Raw genomic sequence first — 27,154 nt, forward strand, 5'->3', positions numbered from 1 at the left:
TTCACCTGTTTCAAGCTGGCTGCCTCTGTTGTTTGCTTAGGCAAGTAATGTGTGGAACTTGCTGGGGGAGCTTTGTGAAGCCAAAAAAAGCAGTTTCCAACCTTACTTCACTTCAAAAGTGAAAATATGCCACATCCCTGCCTCCTTCCCTCCTCCCTCTCTCCCTCCCTCCCGCCTCCCTCCTTCCCTTCCGCCTTACTCTCGCCTCCTTCTTTCCCTTCCCTGCTGCCTCCCTGTTTCCCCTCCTTCTCCTGCCTCCCTCCTTCCCCCCTTCTCCTCTCTCCCACCTCCCCCTTCCCTCCCGCCTCCCTCCTTCCCTTCTGCTTTACTCCCGCCTCTCTCCTTCCCTTCCCTGTTGCCCCCCCTTCCTCTCCATCCCGCCTCCCTCCTTCTGCTCCATCCCGCCTCCCTCCTTCCCTTCCCTCCTGTCTCCCTCCTTCCTTTCCCTCCCGCCTCCTTCCTTCCCTTCCCTCCCACCTCCCTCCTTCCCTCCCGCCTCCTTCCTTCCCTCCCGCCTCCCTCCTTCCCTTCCCTCCCGCCTCCCTCCTTTCCATCATTCCCACCTCCCTCCTTCCATTGCTGCCCACCCCTTCCCTCCACGCAGCATCATTCAGGAAATACACTGCCCAGTGCGGCAGTGAGTCATTCAGGGGGTGTCGGTTCTATCCTTGACCTGCACCGTTAGCTAGTTTCAGCCACAGTGACAGTAAGGGAATGCTGCAATTGGCCTCAGCGTCTTCCCCATCACCCCCAAACCCCCACCCCCGGGGTAGCGAACTGTACCCAAACCATACGACTCAGTGGCCTCTGCAGAGGAGAAACCAGCACCAAGGAGAAAAGATTTCTTTGCGGCTTTTGCCTTGTCAGTGACATCTCGTCGTAAAAAGAGGATGTAAGAAATTTCAAAATCAGCCGAGCAACAAGGAAGGTGGTTGTGCAGGATTCCGGTTCACACACCTGCAGGCAGCAGTGAACAAGGACACCATTTAATCAGACAGTTTGACACAATTATCAAATAAGGAACTGACATATTATTGAGAATGCCACAGTGTAAGACCTACTGATGGACCGTGTACTTTACAGAGGCGTTACTGATGGACAATGGACACGACTGAATATTAAATCGATAATATAAACTGGATAAACTAGTTGGTTACTCAGAATATCCGGTGATTAAAAACTGGAACGTAATTTAACATATAAAACAAGGTTAGATAGGTATGGCAGGGCAGGTGGGGTTTGGTGGGGACCAAGGAGCTCCAAGGCAACCACATCTGCAGTCAGTGTCTGCAACTCGAGGAACTGCAACACGGAGTTGTTGAGCTGGAATGGGAGGTACATAATGCAGGACATCAGGGACGGGGAGATTTATCTAGACACTTTGATCCAAGAAGCAGTCACACCCAGTGTTCCCTCGAAGCCATGCGACTGTGCAGCAACCTGGCAATTCCTGCACACGTCGGCCCTTTTTGTTACTGCACATGCATAGCCACATGCAAAACAAAGATTAAAGGCCCCCGCACTTCAACAATCACACACACACTACAAAAAGAATTAGTAGGTATGTCCCTTAGGTTAGGTAGTAGTTTAGGTTTGGTGATGGTCAGAGATAGGTAGGTATAGGGACCTAGGATGCAGTGGTTGAGTTACTTTCTACCTATATGGATGAGAACAGAGACTGCAGGGAGGATCGGCAATTGCCCGTGGTACCGTGGTCATTGAGGTGGGGCGGGTGAGGGAGTGAAAAGGAATGTGGTAGTTGTCGAGGATCGTATAGTCAGGGTAATAGATACTGTTCTCTGCAACCGTGACTGAGAGTTCCGACAGCTGTGTTGCTGCCACTGTCAGGTTTAGGGACATCTCCTCGCCTCTGCAGTCCAATGAAGAGTTGGTGGGAGAGGATCCAGTTTCAGTGGTCCATGTACGAACCAACGACTTAGGTAGAAATAAGAATGAGGTTCTGCTGAAGGCATTTGTGGAGCGAAGGACCAAAATAATAAGCAGAACCTCAAAAGTGGCAATTTGGAGTTATTGGCTGCACACAGTAAGGGAGGAAGCACCAGTGCTTTACATGGTATGGGGGTAGTTGTTGCTGTACCACTTGATTGCCACATGAGCAAGAAGTGGAGAGGAGGAAGCAAGGAGGGAGGAGGAGGAGGGGTGTCCATAGAAGGCCCTACCCATGGAGGAGGTTATGGGTGCACCACTCCTATTTAGCCATGAGCCAGGAACAGTGCTCGATGAGGAGCTATGTCACCTCCTTCATATTGACCTGGAACCCTGCCAGTGGCCACGAAGGTCACCAAGGCCTTAACTTTCTAAGCTGGTGGTCCTTCCAGGTGGGAGCAGGCGACATCAGCAACATATTTTAATTCACCGTTCATAGATGCAACAAGGAGGCCACAGAGGCACTGAACGCAAGGAGAGGGGACTTCATCCTCTTCTCCCCGAAGAGGGAATACCAGGATGAAAGGGCACTTGGATTTGCCAGGATAACGAGTTTCCTGATGGCACATGGTGCTATTGACTGCAGGCACATGGCACTGTGCCCATCACGCAAAGGGGAACGATGCAAGAACCGCAAGGGCTATCGCTCTCTGAATGTGCAGTTGGTATACGACAGCACCAAGAAGTTCATCTCGGTGAATGCCTGCTATCCTGGCGGTACCCACAATGAACAAATAACAAACAAAGAACAGTACAGCACAGGAACAAGCCATTCGGCCCTCCAAGCCTGCGCCGATCTTGATGCCTGTCTAAACTAAAAGCTTCTGCACTTCTGGGGTCCGTATCCCTCTATTCCCATCCTTTTCATGTATTTGTCAAGATGCCTCTTAAACGTAGCTATCGTACCTGCTTCCACCACCTCCCCTGGCAGCAAGTTCCAGGCACTCACCACCCTCTGTGTAAAAATACTTGCCTCGCACATCCCCTCTAAACTTTGCCCCTCGCACCTTAAACCTATGCCCCCTAGTAACTGACTCTTCCACCCTGGGAAAAAGCTTCTGACTATCCACTCTGTCCATGCCGCTCATAACTTTGTAAACCTCTATCATGTCGCCCCTCCACCTCCGTTGTTCCAGTGAAAACAATCCGAGTTTATCCAACCTCTCCTCATAGCTAATGACCTTCAGACCAGGCAAAATCCTGGTAAACCTCTTCTGTACCCTCTCCAAAGCCTCCACGTCCTTCTGGTAGTGTGGCGACCAGAATTGCACGCAATATTCTAAGTGTGGCCTAACTAAAGTTCTGTACAGCTGCAGCATGACTTGCCAATTTTTATACTCGATGTCCCGACCGATGAAGGCAAGCATGCCGTATGCCTCCTTGACTACTTTATCCACCTGCGTTGCCACTTTCAGTGACCTGTGGACCTGTACGCCCAGATCTCTCTGCCTGTCAATACTCCTAAGGCTTCTGCCATTTACTGTATACCTCCCACCTGTATTAGACCTTCCAAAATGCATTACCTCACATTTGTCCGGATTAGACTCCATCTGCCATTTCTCCACCAAAGTCTCCAACTGATCTATATCCTGCTGTATCCTCTGACAACCCTCATCATCATCCGCAACTCCACCAACCTTTGTGTGGTCCGCAGACTTACTAATCAGACCAGCTACATTTTTGTCCAAATCATTTATATATACTACAAAGAGCAAAGGTCCCAGCACTGATCCCTGCGGAACACCACTAGTCACATCCCTCCATTCAGAAAAGCACCCTTCCACTGCTACCCTTTGTCTTCTATGACAGAGCCAGTTCTGTATCCATCTTGCCAGCTCACGTGTGACTTCACCTTTTGTACCAGTCTGCCATGAGGGACCTTGTCAAAGGCTTTACTGAAGTCCATATAGATAACATCCACTGCCCTTCCTTCATCAATCACCTTTGTCACTTCTTCAAAAAACTCAATCAAATTAGTGAGACACGACCTCCCCTTCACAAAACCCTGATAATCCCCAGGAAACCTATTAAGGTTTCCTGCACTTTTCGCGGTAGACTGCAACTTGGTGCTGCAGGAGCGTCTGTATTGTGAAGCTTTGCTTTAGTAAAAAGGAACTTCCCCATCTCAACATGGACCCACCATTCCCGAACAGTTCACCCATATCAGACTCCCCATCATAAAGTCCCCTTGGCCAACAACTTTATCCAGCAACATAATAATTTTGTTTGTTTCCAAATGGGAGTAAATCCTGTCCCGAAGAATCCTCTCTAATAATTTCCCTACCACTGACGTAAAGCTCACCGGCCTATAATTTCCTGGATTATCCTTGCTACCCTTCTTAAACAAAGGAACAACATTGGCTATTCTCCAGTCCTCTGGGACCTCACCTGTAGCCAATGAGGATGCAAAGATTTCTGTCAAGGCCCCAGCAATTTCTTCCCTTGCCTCCCTCAGTATTCTAGGGTAGATCGCATCAGGCCCTGGGGACTTATCTACCTTCATGCTTTGCAAGACACCCAACACCACCTCCTTTTTGATAATGAGATGACTGAGACTATCTACACTCCCTTCCCTCGGCTCATCATCCACCAAGTCCTTCTCTTTGGTAAATACTGATGCAAAGTACTCATTTAGTACCTCGCCCATTTCCTCTGGCTCCACACATAGATTCCCTTCTCTGTCCTTGAGTGGGCCAACCCTTTCCCTAGTTACCCTCTTGCTCTTTATATACGTGTAAAAAGTCTTGGGATTTTCCTTAATCCTGTTTGCCAATGACTTTTCATGACTCCTGTTAGCCCTCCTGACTCCTTGCTATCTTGCACCAGTCCACGCTTCTGACTGCCTTTGGTCCTCCAAGACGCACTGCAGGATGGTTGTTCGGTGACTGGGGCTACCCCTTCCACCGTCCCAACACAAGTCAGAGAGCCTTCAGTAAGATAAAAGCAAAATGATGCGGATGCTGGAAATCTGAAATAAAAACAGAAAGTGCCTGGTCTAGAGGGCATTAGCTATGAGGAAAGGCTGGAAAAACTCGGATTGTTTTCACTGGAACGACGGAGGTGGAGGGGCGACATGATAGAGGTTTACAAAGTTATGAGCGGCATGGACAGAGTGGATAGTCAAAAGCTTTTTCCCAGGGTGGAAGAGTCAGTTACTAGGGGACATAGGTTTAAGGTGCGAGGGGCAAAGTTTAAGGGGATGTGCGAGGCAAGTTTTTTACACAGAGGGTGGTGAGTGCCTGGAACTTGCTGCCTGGGAAGGTGGTGGAAGCAGATACGATAGCGACGTTTAAGAGACATCTTGACAAATACATGAATAGGAAGGGAATAGAGGGTTATGGGCCCCGGAAGTGTAGAAGGTGTTAGTTTAGGCAGGCGTCAAGATCGGCGCAGGCTTGGAGGGCCAAATGGCCTGTTCCTGTGCTGTACTGTTCTTTGTTCTTTTGAAATACTCAGAGAGAGCCTGCAATGAGACCCATGGAGCGACCTGCAACACCGCGGAGCAAGCCTTCGGCCTCCTCAATCAATGGTTTCACTGCCTAGATTGCTCTGGGGGGAGTCTCTGTAGTACGTGCCTGCATCCTTCACAACCTAGACATTCTGAGGCCCGGGATGCAGTCGCAACCTCTGGAGTTGGAGGAGGAGGCAGGGAGGAGACCAAATCCGCTACGTGCAACTTGGTGCAGCAGGAGCGTCTGTATTGTGAAGCTTTGCTTTAGTAAAAAGGAACTTCCCCATCTCAACATGGACCCACCATTCCCGAACAGTTCACCCATATCAGACTCCCCATCATAAAGTCCCCTTGGCCAACAACTTTATCCAGCAACATATCAATTTTTTAAAAACTGAATTACTCCCCTTTTTGCATCCCCTTAGTGCCTGTCTAGTGGTGCCTCAGCCTCCCAGGTCTGAGTGGGCTGGTACCACATCGGGTGGTGCATTTAACTGAGTTATTGAACAAAAATATTTTCATTGCACTGAGGAAAAGTTTTCACAAAGCTTGAGGTTGTCCTTTAAAAAGGTTTGACCCAAACCCAGCAGGGAATTGAGATTAGGATCAAACATTTTCATTCTGCTGGTTTGTGTTTTTATTTAAATGTTTGTGTTGTTTTTCTGCACAGCGACCCCCCCAGTGCCCTGAGTGAAGTTATTGAGAAAGATTGGAGTATGTGATTGGAACATTAAGGCCAGCCTCCATCCGCCTGCTGAGTGAATATAAATGATCCCCGGGGCCTTCGCCTATGTAGGTGTTTATCCACATGCCAGTGAAGTTAAACGACTTTTTCAGCCCCTGGTCCTGTACCCAAACAAACAGTAAAGGAGGCAACAGAGATGCTGGATAGGATAAAAATAGATAGAGAGGAGGTACTTAAAAAGTTGGCGGCACTCAAAGTAGATCAGTCAACTAGATCTGATGGGTTGCGTCCTCAGAAGTCAAGGTGGGAGGGTCTGGCCCAATATTACCAGCAGCGATGAGGCCTTGTGGCGGCCCCCCCCCTGCCGCTATGCAATGGGACCCCCATTTGAATATTTAAATAAATGACATTTAATGATACTTACACCTGATGTCCCGCTGCGATCTTCGGCCCAGTGGCCGGCACTCCCGCGCCTTCGGATCCCCATCTGGGGAAACGAGGCGCCACACTGGTGGGGAGGGGGGAGGAGGTACGTTTATCAGTGCAGGGGTGGAGTTTGGCGTCAAAGTAACATCATGGGTGTAGGAGATAGTGGGAAGGGTTGTGGTTAAAGTTTGTGCATTTTGAGGGGGGGAGTGGTCAGATAGACAAGTTCAGTGTTTTGTGGCGGGAAACGGCAAATAATTAATTTAATTGTTATTGTGGTGGTGGGAGAGGGGTGGAAAAAATGTCTTTATTTTTATTCACTTTATCTTTAAATATTTAAATTTCCCGATAGGGCTCATAACCCTTAAAAAATGGCATCAGCGCCTGTGCACAGGCAGCTGACACCATCGGGGACGGGTAATCAGCCTCCTCCATGTGATTGGGGGGTGGGGGGGGGGACCCCGCCCGGCTAATTAAATGAGCCTCCGCATGGATGATTGCGGTGGCTCTGTGACATGCGGCCCAAAGGTTCAGCTCACAGTGTTTGACTAACTTGACTGTGTTCTTTGATGAAATAGCAGTGAGAGTTGATGAGGGTTTTGCAGTTGATGTGTATGAGGACTTTCAAAAGACGCTTCATAAAGTGTCACATAATCGACTTGTTAGCAAAACGGAAGCTCATGGGATTAAAGGGACAACGGTAGTGTGGATAAGGGACAGAAAGCAGAGAGTAGCGATGAATGGCTGTTTTTCAGACTAGAGGGAATATACAGTGAATGTTCCCCAATGGTCAGTGTTAGGGCCACTGCTTTTTTTGATGTAGACTAATGACCTGGACTTGGGTGTACAGAGCTTAATTTCAAAATGTGCAGATGACATGAAGCTTGGAAATGTAGTAAACTACGAGGAGGATAGTACCAGATCAGGAAGGCATAGACAGACTGGTGAAAGAGGTGGACACATGGCGGCACGGCGGCACAGCGGCACAGTGGTTAGCACCGCAGCCTCACAGCTCCAGCGACCCGGGTTCAGTTCTGGGTACTGCCTGTGCGGAGTTTGCAAGTTCTCCCTGTGTCTGTGTGGGTTTATGCCAGGTGCTCCGGTTTCCTCCCACCTCCCAAAGACTTGCAGGTTGATTGGTAAATTGGCCATTGTAAATTGCCCCTAGTGTAGGTAGGTGGTAGGAGAATGGTGGGGATGTGGTAGAGAATATGGGATTCATGTAGGATTAGTATAAATGGGTGGTTGTTGGTCGGCACAGACTCGGTGGGCCGAAGGGCCTGTTTCAGTGCTGTATCTCTAAATAAAAAAATATTAAATAAAAAAAAGAAAATAAATGGCAGATGAAATTTAATGCAGAGTAGTGTGAAGTGATACATTTACAAGGAGAAATGAGGAGGGGCAATATAAGCTAAATGGTACAATTTTAAAGGGGATGTAGTAACAGAGAGACCTGGTGGTCTATGTACACAAATCTATGAAGTTGGCAGGACAAGTTGAGAAGGCTGTTAAAAAAGCATAAAATTCTTGACATTATAAATAGAGAAATGGAGGCCGGAATTTTACGCCCCCCCAAACGAGCGGGCTGGTGGCTGGCGGGGGTGGGTGGGGAAGAGGCATAAAATGGAATAGGAGGTTGGGGGGGCCCCTCCCGACATCCTCCCGCCCCTGTTGCAAATCTACGAGGGGCAGCGGCAGCGAAAAACGGCCAGCCCACCCCAGGTCAATCAAGGCCCTTAAGTGGCCAATGAACTGCACTTAAGAGCCTCCTCCCACTGCCACTGGTATTTTATGCTTGGCTGGCGGGCGGCTGAGGCTTCAAAAAGCCAGACTGGTGAAACCAGGCGGCCATCTTGCATGCTGGTGGGGGGCCTTCCTGACCAGGCACCCTGTGCCCCACGCAGAGCTGCCCCCGAAGTCCCAACCTCTCCCAACGCACAACACTCCCCTCCACCCCCCTAACCGATCCCCCTTGCCTTGCTAGGGCCTGACCGATAGTCCTTGGTGAGGCCCTAAAAACCTGTCTTTTTTCCGAGGCCGTCCTTGGTCTTCTTCTGATGACTGGGTGTAGTTCCAGCAGTGGCCACCGCTCCCGGTGATTGGCTTGCAGCTCCATCAGGCAGGACTTCCTGCCTCAATAAGGTGGAAGTCCCGCCCAAGACCAATTAGGGGCCTGGGGAGCAGAAAATCTGGTCTGGATCCCCGGGCCCAGTGGATGCCGGCTTGCCACCAATTTTTCAGCTGCTGGACAGAGCTCCCCCGCCCGACGAAAAATTCTGGTCAGCATATAAAGTAAGAAAGTCATGCCAACCTTTACAAATCACTCATTCGGCCTCAGCTGGCATATTCTGGTAAATTCTGGGCACCACACTTTAGGAAGGATGTCAAAGCTTTAGATAGGTTGCAGAAAAGATTTACAGAAGTGAGAGACTGTGAAGAGATTGGAGATGCTGGCATTGTTCTCCTTAGACCAGAGAGGGTTAAGAGGAGTTTTAATAGAGATGTTCAAAATCTTGAATGGATTTGACAGAATAAATAAGAAGAAACTGTTTCTGGTGACAGAGTAGCCAGAGGACACAGATTTAAGGTGATTGGCAAAAGAACCAGAGGCGATGTGAGGAATAAACATTTTATATAACATACAATATTCAGTGTATTAACACTGAATCTGTACTAATGCTTTGTCTTTCAACGCACCATTAACATATTGTTTGCCTTTGCTCCGTGACCTTTTGGTCAGCTATGTGGCCTGGTCCAATCTAGACCTCCTTTGTTACCTCTTGCCCCACCCCCACCTCACTTGCTTATAACCTGTGACTTTTCTAATATTTGTCAGTTCCGAAGAAGGGTCACTGACCCGAAACGTTAACTCTGCTTCTCTTTCCACAGATGCTGCCAGACCTGCTGAGTGGTTCCAGCATTTCTTGTTTTTATTTTATACAGAGAGTTGTTGTGATCTGGAATGCATTGATTGAAATGCTGCTGGAAACAGATTACATAGTAATTTTCAAAGAGAATTGGATAAATACTTGAAGGAAGAAAACTGCAGGGCAATGGGGAAAGGACAGGGGAGTGGCACTAATTGGATAGCTCTTTCAAAGAGCTGGCATGGGCACAATGGGCCTAATGGCCTCCTTCTGTGCTGTATCATTTTCTGATTCTATGATTCTACAATGTTGATATTGGGTCACCCGCTAAGTACAATAATTAGGTTTGACCATGATGCACACTGCGTTCACACATGTCCTTCCTGTGGTGCCCAGGACCTGTCCCGCATAAGACACTGTCCGTTATGCATATCAAAGGTCTTACTCATTCTGAATGGTCCCATCCTCTACCCAAAGGTCCTGCCCCTGCACGTGGGACACACTCATACTGAAAGTGATGTTTTTTTTTGATTTGAAAGTGTGACTTATCCATGAGTTAATATAGTAACTGGGCCCACCTGCACTGGTGGTATTTGTGTTGTCAGGAGTTGTGTTGCGTTGTCAGGTGTTGCTATACTAAGCCCTGCACTAGTAGGGGTTATGGCTGCATATTTTTTCCTTGTGAACAGCGGTTGTATTTTTGACTTGACTGTCGCTATTTGGCCAAGTGGGAAGGAATGCGGTTGCATTTGCAGCTGACAGATTGGGTCTACCCAAACGACTGGGCCTGCCTCCTTCTTCCTTCCCCCACAGTTAACAGCAAGTCATTACCAAGTCGTAAACTGCCGGCAGTTGGATTTTAACGTTAGGATTGTTCAGCCAGTGATGATTGCTGGATCAACAGGCGATGTCACGATTGATAATGCTTCCAATTAGTTTATGTTACAAGGGGTTGTGGCCCAGCCCAACTACTGGAATCTTGCCTCAGTCTCTGGGTGCCTGTTCACTGGGCCCCAGTCGATGCGGGCTTGAGATCCACAGTATCCCACAGGGATGGAAAGAAAAGAATCAACTTGCATTGATGTAGTGCCTTTCTATAACGTCTGGACATCCAAAAGCTGTTGTAATGTAGGAAACACGACTGTACTGGTGCGTACAGGCCTATCACTGTATAACACTTGGCCACAGATCTGTAAATGGGAGTGGGAGCCAGTGAGATGATACATTGAACGGAACGCCGATGTGCGTTACTTTGTGTGAGATTTCACTGACAGCTACACGCACTGACCTGTCCCACGAGCCATTCCAGGTCTCTCCAGTGCAGTGAGGTTTGCTTGTAAAAGGTGTTGATATTTCATTTTTTTTTTTGTCTTTATCAGGCCGAGGCCAGATTAGCTGCGAAACGTGCTGCACGAGCTGAGGCGAGAGAGATCCGAATGAAGGAGCTGGAGAGACAGCAGAAAGAGGTGAGTTGTGCAATTGAGAAGGTGTTGGCAATGCTTGGTAGGGGGATGGTTTGGCGTTTCCTCCGTTACTGCTCTGTAATTGGCTAATGGTTGCCTTGGTTGAGTTCGGTCAGGGAGTTTTGTGTTCCCGGTTGTGGCAGAATGTAGTCTCACAGCTGAGGCAAGAGTGAAAGGTTGGGGCCTCTATTTGTACAGGGTGAGGAGGGATTGTGTAAGAGGCCCAGACCTCAGTGTGGCTTCACCAGGCTGTCCAATAATGCTTTAACAAAGAGTAATCAATGGCAGCCATACTCTGTAACACCATCGCCTGCAAGTTTCCTCCAGGTCACAGACCATCCCGGCTTGGTCATACACCATCATTCCTTCACCAGCGCTGGGCCAAAGTCCGAAATCTCCGTAACTACGAATATTGGGAACAGGAGGATGCTGTTCGGCCATTCAAGTCAGGTGATGACTGATCTGTCCCTCAACTTCATTTCCCACCTTTGCCCCATATCCCTTGATACCCTTATCTAACAAAAACCTCAAAATCGCAGCCTTGATAGCAGCAATTCCCTCAACATCCATAGTCTTTTGGGGGATTTCTCCTAGCCTTTGTGTGGAAGACCTCCTTCCTGATTTCGCTGCTGAATGGCCTAGCTATAATTTTAAGATTATGGCCTCTTTGTTCTGGATTTGGCCAAGAGAGGGAATAGTGTCCCTGCATCTACCCTGTCAAATCCTTTTCCTTTTAATATATTAAACGCTTTAATCAGATCACTTCTCAATCTCCTATTTGCAAGGGGATGTAAATCAAGCTTATGCAACATTCAGAATTTAACCCTTTAAGCCACGATACCTACCAGCGGTGTAGAAGGACTTTCACTATTCGGACTGCAGCTGTTCAAGACAAAGGCCAAACATCACTTTCACCTGGGCATCAGGGGATGAGCAATATATGCCTGCCTTGCCAGCAGTGCCCACGTCTCCAGAATACATTTTAAAAAGACCGCTAATAGTCCACTATTTCCTATAATCGCCCTGGCTGTAATCACCGCAGATGCATAGCTGTAACTCGCGTACATGCCCGGCTGCAACCCGCATAGATACCCGGCTGTGATTCCCATAGGCAGCTGTCTGTGATTTCCGCAGATGTCCGGCTGTGATTCCCATAGTCGCCCGGCTGTAGTTCGCATAGACGCCCGGCTGTAATTCCCGTAGACATTTGGCTGTGATTCTCATAGTTACCCATCTGTGATTTCCGTAGATACCCAGATGTGATTCCCGTAGACGTCTGGCTGCAATTCCCTTAGTTGCCCAGCTGTGATTTCCGTAGGCGCCCGTCTGCGATTTCCGTAGATGACTGCCTGTTATTCCCCTAGGTGCCTGGCGGTGATTACCGTCGGCGCCCAGCAGTGATTCCCGTAGGAGCCCGGCTGTGATTCCCGTAGGAGCCCGGCTGTGATTCCCGTAGATGTCCGGCTGTAATTCCCTAGGTCCCCTGCTGTAATTCCCTAGGCCCCCTGCTGTAATTCCCTAGGCCCCCTGCTGTAATTCCCTGGGCCCCTGGCTGTAATTCCCTCGGCCCCCCGGCTGTAATTCCTTAGGCCCCTGGCTGTAATTCCCTCGGCCCCCCGGCTGTAATTCCCTTGGCCCCTGGCTGTAATGTAGCCTCATGTGCAGTCCCTTCCCCTATTCTCATCACCCCTTTCATCTCATTATCCGCTGCTGTTCCTGCCTGCGGAAATGTATGCAAGTTTTGGCTGCGCTTTGTCCCGTCTAAAGATGGTTAGAATATGAGAACATAAGAAAGCAGCAGTAGACCATATGACCCCTCGAGCCTGCTCTGCCATTCAGTATGATCATTGCTGATCCTTTGCCTCAACTCCACTTTCCCTCCCACTTCCATATCCCTTGATTTCCTGGAAAACCAAAAATCTGTCTATCCCAGCTTTAAATATATTCAACAATGGAGCATCCACGACCCTCTTAGGTAGAGAATTCCAAAGATTCACAACCCTCTGATTGAAGAAGTTTCTCCTCATCTCGGTCCAAAATGATCAACCCCTTATCCTGAGACTCTGTCCCCATGTTCTCGATTCCCCAGGAATCGGAAACAATCTCAGTGACTACCCTGACAAGCCCCTGTGACTACTGCCCTTTGAGTGATTTCTGGACAATGCAGTGTGATTGAAGGAGCTTTGAACAATCCACACCCTGACCCGGCGAAGGCCCGTTTATCTTGTACCCTGCACTAGCTGTGCTTTCATTGTGGTTTGGGGGGGCTGGGTTAGTTTGTTGGCCTCTATTCTCAGTTGAGTAGGGAGTTATATCTTCAAACTGCTGGGCTATCCCCATCATGCCTTGGCATGATGCCATGGTAACCTAAGTTGAATTCTGTTTATTTTGGCTGGCAACTGCTCGAATACTGAGCGTGAGCGAGAGGAAGGCAGGTCCGATCTGAACGACATGGAGTGAGTGGGCCCAGAGTGGATGCCCCAGCATTTTGCACTGGGCTTTGGTTACATATCATGTTGGGCCTATGTGGGCCTTGGTTCTACCTTGTAGGTGCCAGGCCAGAAGGATAAAATTATAGGGGGAAGAAACTGGGTCCAAGTTATCCCATAGATAGGACGAGTGTACAAAATAAAAGGCCTCAAGCTTCATTTGTGACCTGTAGCTCTTTCTGACTGAAGTTCTCTGCAACTCCTCCTGTAACTTTGTTCTGTTTAACTTCTACCTTTTCCGATTTTCTTTCCTCACTGCCTTCTCTCGGTAGATTTATCAGGTTCAGAAGGTGAGACTTCTTGTCTGCTGCTTTGTGTGCTGTGTTTGTCTAATTGTCTATCCTGGGGCCTGTGGCCTACTCACTGCATGCAATAACTTCACACACACCTTCCCTTTTGTTGTCATTGGTTTGCAGGCAGAGCCAGTCAGCAGGGATTTTAGAAAACAAAAACTGCCCTAATGTTGGCTCGAACACATATTTTCATATTTTCCCCTGTTTTGTTTTCCTGATTTTCTCTCCTGCTCCTGACTCTCACTGGGCCACGGTTCCAGGCCTAGAACAGCATGTGCCAGCAGTCTATTGGGCTGTTCACTCATTGTCTACATGCAGGAGATCACCAATAGCCCTAAGGAGCAGGATCCTGGCTGCCTGGTGTCGTCTCTCCCAGCTACCTCGTTGGCGCCGATCGTCCGGCTGAGGCTGCATGCTAACAATGGTACAGGAGGAGACCATTCAGCCCCTCAAACATGTTCTGCCATTCAATTAGATAATGGCTAATTTGTATCTGAACTCCATTTTTCCCACCTTTGGTCCGTAATCCCTCGATACTCCTACTGAATAAAAATCTATTGATCTCAGTCTTGAAAGCTTCACTTGACTCCCAGCATCCACAGCCTTTTGGGAAAGAGAGTTCCAGATTTCCACTGCCCTGTGTGAAAAGAAAAGTTTCCTGATTTCACTCCTGATTGGCCTAGCTCTAATTTTAATGATGAGCTCCACATTCGAATTTTCACCAGGAATGAAAGAAATGTGTCCCTGTGTGTGTGTGTCCCTGTGTGTGTGTCCCTGTGTGTGTGTATGTGTGTGTGTGTCAGTGTCAGTCTGTATTGGTCTATGTCAGTCTGTGTCTCTGTGGGTGTGCATCTGTCTCTCCGTGTGTCATTCTGTACGTGTGCATCTGTATCTGTGTGTGTCACATTGTGGGTGTGCATCTTTATCTCTGTGAGTCACTCTGTGGGTGTGTGTCTGTGTCTCTGCACTGGATTTTCCCATCACTGTGGAGACGGGGTTGGAAGTGGGGGTGGGGTGCTGGGAAAATAACAGGGAGCCACATCAGGATGGCTTCCTGACGCATTCCCGCCTCTGGAAGACTTTTCCAGGGCCAGGCTGGGAACCGGGTTGGCTGCCTGTTCCACAGAGGTGGGCAACCAATTAGTCCAGTTAAAGTCCCATCTTAGGGCCATTTGGAGCTGGTGCTGGTGTTTTACTGAGATTGGAGCAGTTCCCCCACCGTGTGCGGAGGCAGCTGTTCAATCGAGGTGGCCTCCTGGTGGCATACCAGGGGGCCGTTGGAGCCAGAGGCTCCATACCCCAATGATGGAGCCGTGGGGATGCAAGGCCGCAGCCCTGTTAGTGAATAGGTCTGCAGAGCGGTTTCCACTCCATCCTGATGTCCCTAGGGAGTCGTCAGTGCAGCCCTTCTGTGTTGGCCAGTGAGGGAGCCTCCATTTTCAAGTGTACTCGTGGTCCCTGACTTCCTGAAACCCATGGGAAAATCCAGCCCTCTATCTCCAGATGTAAGTCTCTGTATTAATATGTCTCTCATCGAGCTCACTAACGTGTGTTGTGGATATTCAGGCCCATAGGCGTCTGGGGTTAGTGCCTTGCTGCTGTTTGTGGTCCTGAAGCATTGCACGATCTTTGACGCAATCTGTGCTTCTCCATATTTACAACTATCCCTGTATTTCCCCGCTCCCCCCCCACTCTTTCCTAAACTCTTCCTTTTCTGTTCTTAGAAATATTATGGGCTGGATACAAAGTTTGGAGACATCGAGCAGTGGATGGTAATGTCCGCACTGTCGGAATATTTGTAGAATCATTTCTTTTCCCACCCCTTGTGTTTGGGAGTAATCCTCAATGTTATGAGTGAGGCTGGGTTTTGCTGTCTGTTGCCCTCGGAACATACGAGGTGCTGCCTGGGCTGCAGTGGTTTCCTTTCCATCCAGGGGAAAATCCAATATCACTCGATTTCCAGATTGGATTGACTACTTCCCCATCTTTGTTCCCAAAATACTTCTGGGACAGGGGGGGTGGGTGTGGGTGGTGGGGGGGGGGGGGAGAGCGGGAGGGGAGGGTCTACCCAAAGATAGGGTCTTCCCTCTTCTGAGTTAAAATACTGCCCAGGCTGGGGCCATGCAAAGACCTCTGGCTGCTGGCTGCAAGGGGCCAATGGGTTTGGGCCATCAAAGTCAAATAAACTCCTAATTCAGCACTGAACTGGGAATGGGACTTGGAGAGCAGCCAAGGTGGCTGATGTGGGAAACTACAGTGGGCCGTGTTCTCAGGTTGGGATGTCACACATTGTTGGAATGAAGTATAGGTACAGGAGGAGACCATTCATCCCCTCGAGCCTGCTCCACCATTCAGATAGATCATGGCTGATCTGCACTTAACTCCATTGTCTGACCGTTGCTCTACAAGGGGAGATCCACTCCATTCCCTGGAGTCTTTAATGGAAGAGTGTAGGGGGAGCTCAGCTCTGTACCTAAGCCATGTAGTAGTTGCCCTGGGAGTGTTTGATACTGGTACTGGCTACCCTCGTGATATAATGTTCCATTCCCAGCACTGACACCCTTCTCATTGATGAGCAGATAATTCCCAATAGATTCATTTAAAATGAGGTAAAAAGGGAAGCTGAAATTGCCTGCTGTTAGTGGCTTGTGTTATGATTGGGTGTCAGACCCTGTGTGTGTATTGGGAATATTTAGGCCTCACCTTATCTCAATGCCAGATCTTCATGTGTACCCTGGGCTTGGAATTTCTGCGCTGGTGTTCTGGCCTCAGGCGGGAGCGGTAATTGATATTTGTGTGGTAATGGTGGGCTGCCGTGCCTGCAGGGAGTATCATCAATACCCATCTCCAAAGGAAAGTGGCCTCTTCTGGTCTCCGGCCTCTGGGAGTGGCCTCCATTACCTACTCTAGCAAAGGCTTGTGGGCTTTTTACAGCTGGCCTGAGCTCCACTGAGGGTCAAAAACAGAGAAGTGGATGTCCCCTCCCTGGCGGCACCTTGATGTGAGAGGTAGGCACAGGATCCACATTCTCTGACCCCCTCCCACCCCCCACCCCACCTACACCCCCCCTCCCTCTGGCCCCTCACTGCCACCTTGGTCTGACCATCTTGGTCTTAAAATGGCTGCAGGCAAAAATGGTGTGGATCTGGATTCTGCCCCACATTCTTACTGTTGGCAATGAATCCTCCCGCCCTCACTGCCTTTGATCCAGCCTGGGATTTGGGGGCCACTGTTGCACATTTTGGGTTGAGCATATAATCCATGAATTGTGATTGGTTGGCTGCCTTCAGTTTGTGGAATATTTATGACTAACTGTTTCTTTCCCTCTGCTTGAACTGTTCACAAACTCCTGCCTCTTTCCTCCTCCTTCTGGCTCTGCAGGAAGACAGTGAGAAATACTCTCGCAGGTTCAGAAGACACACTTCGGTTTGTATCCTCTCTCTCTGTTTCTGTCTCTCTCTCTCTCTCTCTGTCTCTCTCTCTCTCTGTCTCTGTCTCTGTCTCTCTCTCTCTCTCTGTCTGTCTGTCTCTCTCTCTGTCTGTCTGTCTCTCTCTGTCCCTCTCTCTGTCTCTCTCTCTCTGTCCCTCTCCCTCTCTCTCTCCCTGCCTCTCTCTCCCTGTCTCTCTCTCCCTGTCTCTCTCTCTCTGACTCTCTCTCTCTCTCTTACTGTCTCTCTGTCTCTCGCTCTCTGTCTCTCTCTCTTACTGCCTCTCTTCTCTCTGTCTCTGTCTTTCTCTGTCTCTCTCTCTCTCTGTCTCTGTGTGTCTTTCTCTCTCTCTCTCTCTGTCTGTCTGTCTCTTTCTCTCTCTGTCTGTCTGTCTCTCTCACTGTCTCTCTCTCACTGTCTCTTTCTCTCTGTCTCTCTCTCTCTCTGTCTCTCTCTCTCCTTTACAAGTTTTGATTCAGTTGTTCTTCCCTTGTCCATCTCTTTCTCACCTCTGTCCTCTCTGTTTTCACTCTCTCAACATCCTGTCTATCTTCCTATGACAACCTATGTGTTTTTGACAAAGGTAAATTGTCCCTCCTCACCCCCTCACAACCTGTCTGCAGCCTTTGACACAGTTAACCACACCATCCTCCTCCAACGCCTCTCCACCATCGTCCTGCTGGGTGGGATTACAGTCCCCTGTGCCATTCTTATCTATCCAATCATAAGTAGCCAGATCATCACTTTCAATGGCTTCTCTTCCTGCTTGCACACTGTTAACCTCTGATGCCCAACCCCCACCTCGCCAAGGATCTATCCTTGGCCCCCTCTTATTTCTCACATACTTGCTGCCCCTTGGCGACATTGTCCAAAATCTCGTCAGTTTTTACATGTAAACCAACGACACCCAGCTCCACCTCACCACGACCTCTCTCGACTCCTCCACTGTTGTACTTGTCTGACATCCAGTACTGGATGAGCAGAAAATTACTCCAATTAAATCATGGAAAGACCAAAGCCATTGTCTTCAGTCCCTGCTAAAAACATCACTCCCAAGCCACCGGCTCCATCCTTCTCCCTGGCAACTGGCTGAGACTGAGCCAGACTGTTCACAACCTTTTGTATCATATTTGACCCCGAGATGAGTTTCCAATCTCATGTTCGTGCCATCAGTAAGGCCACCTATTTCCACTTCTGTAACATCGCCCGACTTTGCCCATGCCCCAGCTCATTTGCTGCTCATTCGTGCCTTTGTTACCTCCAGACTTGTCAATTCCAGCGCACCCCTGGCTGGTTTCCCACATTGTAACCTCCTTAAACTTGAGGTCATCCAAAACTCTGCTGCCTGTGTTGTAAGTTGAAACAAGTCCCATTATGCGATCACTCATGTGCTCACTGAATTACATTGGCTCCCGGGCAAGCAATGTCTTGGTTTAAATTTCTCATCCTTGTCTTCAAGTCCCCCCATGGCCTCGCCCCTCCCTATCTCTGTCATCTCCTCCAGCCCTAAAACCCTCTGAGATTTCTCTGTTCATTTAATTCTGGCCTCTTGTGCTTTCCCGATTTTAATGGCTCCACCATTGGTGGCCACGACTTCAGTTGCTTCGACCATACACCTCCGCGACACTCCACCTCGCTTTCCTTCTTTAAGACACTCCAAAAACCTGCCCCTTACCCAAGCTTTTGGTCATCTGACCTCATATCTCCTTTAGTGGCTCGGTGTCAAATCTTGTTTTATAAAGCTGCTGCAAAGGGGTTTGGGACGTTTCATTACATTCAAGGCGCTATATAAATACAGCGCCTTGTTGTTGTTCTTGTCAGTGTCTGTCTCTTGCTCATTCTCTTATCTCTCTTCACTCTCTTCATTTTATCTCTTGCTCTCCCTGGCCTCCCTTTCACCTTCTGCACATATTTTTCCCATGTCAGGCACTCATATCTCTCCTTCCCTCTGTTTCAGATTGCTCAGTACGTAGGACCCTGGCAGAGTTCCCTATGTCTGTTTCTCCCATTTCTCCTCCCCCTACCTCACCTCCCCTTCTCTCCCCCGCCGTCTCTCTCTCTCCTCCGCCGTCTCTCTCTCTCCGCCGTCTCTCTCTCTCCCCCGCCGTCTCTCTCTTTCCCCGCGTCTCTCTCTTCCCCTCCGTCTCTCTCTTCCCCCCCGTCTCTCTCTTCCCCCCCGTCTCTCTCTTCCCCCCCGTCTCTCTCTTCCCTCCCGTCTCTCTCTTCCCCCTCCCGTCTCTCTCTTCCCCCTCCCGTCTCTCTCTTCCCCCTCCCGTCTCTCTCTTCCCCCTCCCGTCTCTCTCTTCCCCCTCCCGTCTCTCTCTTCCCCCTCCCGTCTCTCTCTTCCCCCCCCGTCTCTCTCTTTTCCCCCCCCCATCTCTCTCTTCCCCCCCCCCGTCTCTCTCTTTCCCCCCCGTCTCTCTTCTTTCCCCCCCCCGTCTCTCTCTTCCCCCCCGTCTCTCTCTTCCCCCCCGTCTCTCTCTTCCCCCCACGTCTCTTTCTTTCCCCCCCCCGTCTCTCTCTTCCCCCCGTCTCTCTCTTCCCCCCGTCTCTCTCTTCCCCCCGTCTCTCTCTTCCCCCCGTCTCTCTCTTTCCCCCCCCCGTCTCTCTCTTTCCCCCCCCGTCTCTCTCTTTCCCCCCCCGTCTCTCTCTTTCCCCCCCGTCTCTCTCTTTCCCCCCCGTCTCTCTCTTTCACCCCCCGTCTCTCTCTTTCACCCCCCGTCTCTCTCTTTCACCCCCGTCTCTCTCTTCCCCCCCGTCTCTCTCTTCCCCCCGTCTCTCTCTTCCCCCCCCTGTCTCTCTCTTCCCCCCCCCCGTCTCTCTCTTTTCCCCCCCCCGTCTCTCTCTTCTCCCCCCCCGTCTCTCTCTTCTCCCCCCCCGTCTCTCTCTTCTCCCCCCCCGTCTCTCTCTTCTCCCCCCCCGTCTCTCTCTTCCCCCCCCCCCGTCTCTCTCTTCCCCCCCCCCCGTCTCTCTCTTCCCCCCCCCCCCGTCTCTCTCTTCCCCCCCCCCCCCGTCTCTCTCTTCCCCCCCCCCCCCGTCTCTCTCTTCCCCCCGTCTCTCTCTTTCCCCCCCCGTCTCTCTCTTCCCCCCCCGTCTCTCTCTTCCCCCCCCGTCTCTCTCTTCCCCCCCCCGTCTCTCTCTTCCCCCCCCCGTCTCTCTCTTTTCCCCCCCCGTCTCTCTCTTTTCCCCCCCGTCTCTCTCTTTTCCCCCCCCGTCTCTCTCTTTTCCCCCCCCGTCTCTCTCTTTTCCCCCCCCGTCTCTCTCTTTTCCCCCCCCCGTCTCTCTCTTTTCCCCCCCCCCCCCGTCTCTCTCTTCCCCCCCCCCCCGTCTCTCTCTTTCCCCCCCCCCGTCTCTCTCTTTCCCCCCCCCGTCTCTCTCTTTCCCCCCCGTCTCTCTCTTTCCCCCCCGTCTCTCTCTTTCCCCCCCGTCTCTCTCTTTCCCCCCCCCGTCTCTCTCTTCCCCCCCCGTCTCTCTCTTCCCCCCACGTCTCTTTCTTTCCCCCCCCCCGTCTCTCTCTTCCCCCCGTCTCTCTCTTCCCCCCGTCTCTCTCTTCCCCCCGTCTCTCTCTTTCCCCCCCCCGTCTCTCTCTTTCCCCCCCCGTCTCTCTCTTTCCCCCCCGTCTCTCTCTTTCCCCCCCGTCTCTCTCTTTCCCCCCGTCTCTCTCTTTCACCCCCCGTCTCTCTCTTTCACCCCCCGTCTCTCTCTTTCACCCCCCGTCTCTCTCTTCCCCCCCGTCTCTCTTTTCCCCCCCCCCCGTCTCTCTCTTCCCCCCCCCCCGTCTCTCTCTTTTCCCCCCCCGTCTCTCTCTTCTCCCCCCCCCGTCTCTCTCTTCCCCCCCCCGTCTCTCTCTTCCCCCCACCGTCTCTCTCTTCCCCCCCCCGTCTCTCTCTTCCCCCCGTCTCTCTCTTCCCCCCGTCTCTCTCTTTCCCCCCCCCGTCTCTCTCTTCCCCCCCCCGTCTCTCTCTTCCCCCCCCCGTCTCTCTCTTTTCCTCCCCCGTCTCTCTCTTTCCCCCCCCCGTCTCTCTCTTTTCCCCCCCCCCGTCTCTCTCTTTTCCCCCCCCCGTCTCTCTCTTTTCCCCCCCCCGTCTCTCTCTTTTCCCCCCCCCGTCTCTCTTTTCCCCCCCCCCCCGTCTCTCTCTTTTCCCCCCCCGTCTCTCTTTCCCCCCCCGTCTCTCTCTTTCCCCCCCGTCTCTCTCTTTCCCCCCCCGTCTCTCTCTTCCCCCCCCGTCTCTCTCTTCCCCCCCGTCTCTCTCTTCCCCCCCGTCTCTCTCTTCCCCCCCGTCTCTCTCTTCCCCCCCGTCTCTCTCTTCCCCCCCGTCTCTCTCTTCCCCCCACGTCTCTTTCTTTCCCCCCCCCGTCTCTCTCTTCCCCCCGTCTCTCTCTTTCCCCCCCCCGTCTCTCTCTTTCCCCCCCGTCTCTCTCTTTCCCCCCCGTCTCTCTCTTTCCCCCCCGTCTCTCTCTTTCCCCCCCGTCTCTCTCTTTCCCCCCCCGTCTCTCTCTTTCCCCCCCGTCTCTCTCTTTCACCCCCCGTCTCTCTCTTTCACCCCCCGTCTCTCTCTTTCACCCCCCGTCTCTCTCTTTCACCCCCGTCTCTCTCTTCCCCCCCCGTCTCTCTCTTCCCCCCCGTCTCTCTCTTTCCCCCCCCGTCTCTCTCTTCCCCCCCCGTCTCTCTCTTCCCCTCCCCGTCTCTCTCTTCCCCCCCCCGTCTCTCTCTTCCCCCCCCGTCTCTCTCTTCCCCCCCCCGTCTCTCTCTTCCCCCCCCGTCTCTCTCTTCCCCCCCCGTCTCTCTCTTCCCCCCCCCCGTCTCTCTCTTCCCCCCCGTCTCTCTCTTCCCCCCCCGTTTCTCTCTTCCCCCCCCGTCTCTCTCTTCCCCCCCCGTCTCTCTCTTCCCCCCCCGTCTCTCTCTTCCCCCCCCGTCTCTCTCTTCCCCCCCCGTCTCTCTCTTCCCCCACGTCGCTCTCTTCCCCCACGTCGCTCTCTTACCCCACGTCGCTCTCTTACCCCCCGTCTCTCTCTTCCCCCCCGTCTCTCTCTTCCCCCCCCCCGTGTCTCTCTCCCCCCACCATCTCTTCCGTTGTCTGTCTCCCTCTCTCTTCCTGTCTGTCTCTCTCTCTCTCTCTCCCTTTCCCTGTCTCTCTCTGTCTCTCACTCCCTCCCTCTCTGTCGCTCCCTCTCTCTTTCTCTCTCCCTGTCTCTCTCACTCTCTCCCTGCCCCTCTTACCCCGTTCCTCTCTCTCTGTCTCTCTCGCTCTCCGTCTGTCTGCTTCTTTCTCCATCTGTATTTCCCTCTCTTTGTCTGTTTCTTCTGTCTTCCCTCTGTCTCTGTCTCTCTCTCTTTGTGTCGCTGTCTCGCCCCCACTCACCCGTTCTATTCCCCTCTATTTCTAGTTTGCTCAGTTTGTATTATCTGTTTGCTAACACTCTTGTTTCTCGTACAGGTGTCTGATGAAGATGACTGGACATCAGTGGGGAGTCGTGGCAGTGTCCGGGTTCGTGCCATTTTATTTTCTATTGCAGTACTTGTTGGATGTGTTGGTTTGCTGTTCCGTTCCATGGCGAGATCCAGTCTGGCGGTGTTGTGGAACTTCTCTGGCTCTGTGTGAAAGTGCTGGCTCTCTGGTGCAGAAGGTGGAACAGAATGATCTCTGGACAATTCCTGCACCTGTCCCCTTAACCAGCAATGCCACAAATTGTGGATTCTAATTTCACAGCCATTATGATGTCAATTACCAGTCAAATGCGGACACTGATATTGCAGGATGTAAAGATCATTAAATTGCAGAGGCTGAAACCAATGCAGGGCCATGGGAAAATCATTGGAATTGTTTATAATTCACAGTTCTTGAGGAATTTTATTGTATCCCCAATGGTTAGTAACTGTTAAATAGGTTACAACTATCGACGGAGCCTAGAAATGATCATCTAACTGGGAGCAGTGAACTCTGTGTGGTTGTAAACACTGTCTGATCTATGGACTGGGTCATCAAATATGCAGTTTGATTTTGGGACTGTGAATTCGGATATGTAGTTTGATTTGGGGACTGTGTATTCAGATATGCAGCTTGATTTTGGGATCGTGTAGTCAGATGTGCAGTTTGATTTGTGGACTGTGTATTCGGATTTGCAGTTTGACTTGTGGACTGTGTAGTCAGATACATAGTATGGTTTGGGGACTGGGCTCAGGTTGTTTGCATTCCCCCGTCTTAGTTTACATTCACCTCACTTTCCCAGTGCGTCGGCGACCCTAGCTGGTGATGCCCGATGTCTTAATTTGCATATTGGAACATATCTTCTTCTTCTTTGGCCTCCTTGTCTTGAGAGACAATGGGTAAGCGCCTAGAGGTGGTCAGTGGTTTGTGAAGCAGCGCCTGGAGTGGCTATAAAGGCCAATTCTAGAGTGATAGACTCTTCCACAGGCACTGCAGATAAAATTGGTTGTCGGGGCTGTTACACAGTTGGCTCTCTCCTTGCACTTCTGTCTTTTTTCCTGCCAACTGCTAAGTCTATTCGACTCACCACTCTTTAGCCCCGCCTTTATGGCTGTCCGCCAGCTCTGGCAATCACTGGCAACTGACTCCCACGACTTGTGATCAATATCACAGGACTTCATGTCGCGTTTGCAGATGTCTTTAAAGCGGAGACATGGACGGCCGGTGGGTATCAACCAGTGACGAGCTTGCTGTACAATGCGTCCTTGGGGATCCTGCCATCTTCCATGCGGCTCACATGGCCAAGCCATCTCAAGCGCCACTGGCTCAGTAGGATGTATATGATGGGGATGTTGGCTGCATCGAGGGCTTGCTGTTGGAGATACGGTCCTGCCACCTGATGCCAAGGATTCTCCGGAGGCAGTGAAGATGGAATGAATTGAGATGTCGCTCTTGGCTGACGTACGTTGTCCAGGCCTCGCTGCCGTAGAGCAAGGTACTGAGGACACAGGCTTGAAACACACAGACTTTTGTGTTCTGTGTCAGTGTGCCATTTTCCCACACCTCTTGGCCAGTCTGGACATAGCAGCGGACACCTTTCCCATGCACTTGTTGATTTCTGCATCGAGAGACAGGTTACTGGTGATAGTTGAGCCTAGTTAGGTGAACTCTTGAACCACTTCCAGAGCGTGGTTACCGATATTGATTGATGGAGCATTTCTGACGTCCTGTCCCATGATGTTCGTTTTCTTGAGGCTGATGGTTAGGCCAAATTCGTTGCAGGCAGCCTCAGTCCTGTCGATGAGTCTCTGCAGACACTCTTCTGTGTGGGATGTTAATGCAGCATCGTCAGCAAAGAGGAGTTCCCTGATGAGGACTTTCCGTACTTTGATCTTCGCTCTAAGACGGGCAAGGTTGAACAATCTGCCATCTGATCTTGTGTGGAGGAAAATTCCTTCTTCTGAAGGAATGTGACAGCAGCAGGGAGAAGATGATCCCAAACAGTGTAGGTGTGAGAACACAGCCCTGTTTCACGCCACTCAGGATAGGAAAGGGTCTGAAGAGGGACCGCTGTGCTGAATTGTGCCTTTCATATTGTCATGGAATGAGGTGATGATACTTAGTAACTTTGGTGGACATCCGATCTTTGCTAGTAGTCTGAAGAGACCACGTCTGCTGACGACGTCAATGGCTTTGGTGAAATCTATGAAAGCAACATAGAGGGGCATCAGTTGTTTGCGGCATTTCTCCTGTAGCTGGCGAAGGGAGAACAGCACGTCAATGGTGGATCTCTCTGCTCAAAAGCTGCACTGTGCCTCAGGGTAGACGCATTCAGCCAGCTTCTGGAGTCTGTTTAAAACGACTCGAGCGAAGACTTTCCCCACTATGCTGAGCAGGGAGATTCCACGGTAGTTGTTGCAGTCACCATGGTCACCCTTGTTCTTATAGAGGGTGATGATATTGGCATCGCGCATGTCCTGTGGTACTGCTCCCTCGTCCCAGCACAGGCAAAGCAGTTCATGGAGTGCTGAGAGTATAGCAGGCTTGGCACTCTTGATTATTTCAGGGGCAATGCCGTCCTTTCCAGGGGCTTTTCCACCGGCCAGAGAATCAATGGCATCACTGAGTTCCGAATTTGTTGGCTGTCCGTTCAGCTCATCCATGACTGGCAGAGACTGGGCTGCATTGAGGGCGGTGTCGGTGACGACCTTTTCCCTGGAGTACAGTTCTAGATAGTGCTCCACCCAGCGATCCATTTGCTTGCGTTGGTCGGTGATCGTGTCCCTTGATTTCGATTTGAGGGGGGCGATCTTCCTGATGGTTGGCCAGGAAAACACTCCAGGAAAACACATTGTGCACACTCTTGTGACAGTCTTGTAGATGCCCTGATGATAATCTTCCAAGGTTCTCTCGATTCGGGAACTATTCCTTTAGATTGATCATAAGATAAGTAGGCTATTTGGCTCCTTGAGCCTGCTCTGCCATTCAATAAGATCATGACCGATCCAGTTGTAACCTCAGCTCCTCTTTCCTGCCTGTCCCCCAAGCCCTTGACTCCCTTGGAGAGTGAAAATTTGTCTAACTCAGCCTTGAATATATTCAATGACCCAGCCTCCACTGCTCTCTGGGGAAGAGAATTCCAAAGATTAACCCCCCTCTGAGAGAAGAAATTCCTCCTCATCTCCATCTTAAATGGATGACTCCTTATTCTGAAACTGTGCCCCCTAGTTCTAGATTCCCTCACGAGGGGAAACATCCTCTCAGCATCTACCCTGTCAATTCACCTCAGGATCTTCTATGTTTCAACAAGATCACCTCTCATTCTTCTAAACTCCAATGAGTATTGGCCCAACTTACTCAACCTTTCCTCATAAGACAACCCCTTCATCCTAGGTGTTACAACCAAGTGAGAAAGGGGTCTAGGGTTCCATCTCAGCCTTCACCTGGGCTTACCGTAACAAGGTTTAATTTTAAACACACCTTTTTTTTTAGCTCCCCCTTAGTGCATCTTGTTCACTAGCTTCCAATTATAAGGCAAAGAAACTAACCAAACCGGTTTTCTTAGGTTTAAAGCAAAAAGGTTGAGCTTTATTAAACTTAAACTCTAATTCGATTAACACCTACGGATACACGGCACACCCACGCTAGCATGTATACACGATACACACATGCAGATAGAGACAGAAAAGAAAGGAAGAAATAAAGTGGAAAAGTTTGAGGCAATATTTAAAGATGGTTTTGGTTACTGTTCTTCGAGCTCGTTGTAAAGTCCTTGATTGTAGGTAGGTCTTGCTTTTTGTTGGGGCCCAATATTCTTCTTAAACCTTGTTTGATGGAGAAGACTTTTCTCTTTTGAAGTTCATGTGACCTCAGTGGGTCCAGAAGCTTGTGAGAAAGTGATGGGAGCAGACAGGAGAGGTCTTCTCACTCCAGGAGCAAACGGTCTTTTTCAGTTCAAACTCTTTGTACAATTCAGAAAAACCCAGGTTGCCAAGCAAGTTAGTCATGTGACTAGCTGGTCTGACTATGTCTGTTTGTGGATTCTCTTATCTTAGCCGACCCTACAATATCTCTTCTTACACGCAATACCTGGTACTCAAAGTCCATTGTGGGTTAAATTGGAGCAGGGAATAGCCCCTTTGTCCCTCCAACCACTGTCTCTTAGTATGCAAAAATGTTTTTCCAGCCAAGTGTCTGGTGATTTTTTTTAACAAGTCCTTTCTTCACTCCAATAACAGTTTAATATTAATGTTCATATGACAAAATTAATATGTCTCCTTCTTGGCAGGTGGGGGCCTGCGTCACACCGGGAATCAGCCTAGTGAACCTTCTCTGAAGTGTCTCCAATGCAAATATATTCTTCTTTAAATAAGGAGACCAGAACTGTACACAGTACTCTAGGTGTGGTCTCACCAATGTCCTGTACAGTTGTAGCAAGACTTCACTACCTTTATACTCCATCCCCTTGCACTAAATGCCAACATTCCATTTGCCTTCCTAATTACTTGCTATACCTGTATACTAACTTTTTGTGATTCATGTACAAGGACACATGCAGTCTCTCTCCATTTAAATAATGTTTTGCTTTTCTATTCATCCTGCCAAAGTGGACAACCTCACGTTTTCCCACATTATACTCCATATGCCAAATTTTGCCCATTCACTGGGAAAATTGC

At 50.3% G+C, this 27,154-nt stretch overlaps 1 protein-coding gene across 1 annotated transcript in view; it reads left to right on the forward strand.

The window, feature by feature from the left end:
* Positions 1-27,154, forward strand: part of LOC137372420 (uncharacterized) — a 159,977-nt gene that overhangs the window by 52,719 nt on the left and 80,104 nt on the right. Inside the window, exons 3-6 of the mRNA XM_068036308.1 lie at positions 10,756-10,842; positions 15,346-15,393; positions 17,003-17,047; positions 22,488-22,538. Coding sequence (XP_067892409.1) covers positions 10,756-10,842; positions 15,346-15,393; positions 17,003-17,047; positions 22,488-22,538 — 231 coding nt within the window. The remainder of the gene's footprint in view (positions 1-10,755; positions 10,843-15,345; positions 15,394-17,002; positions 17,048-22,487; positions 22,539-27,154) is intronic.

Source organism: Heterodontus francisci, chromosome 7 (genome assembly GCF_036365525.1).
Source record: "Heterodontus francisci isolate sHetFra1 chromosome 7, sHetFra1.hap1, whole genome shotgun sequence".
In the NCBI taxonomy this organism is placed as follows: domain Eukaryota; kingdom Metazoa; phylum Chordata; class Chondrichthyes; order Heterodontiformes; family Heterodontidae; genus Heterodontus; species Heterodontus francisci.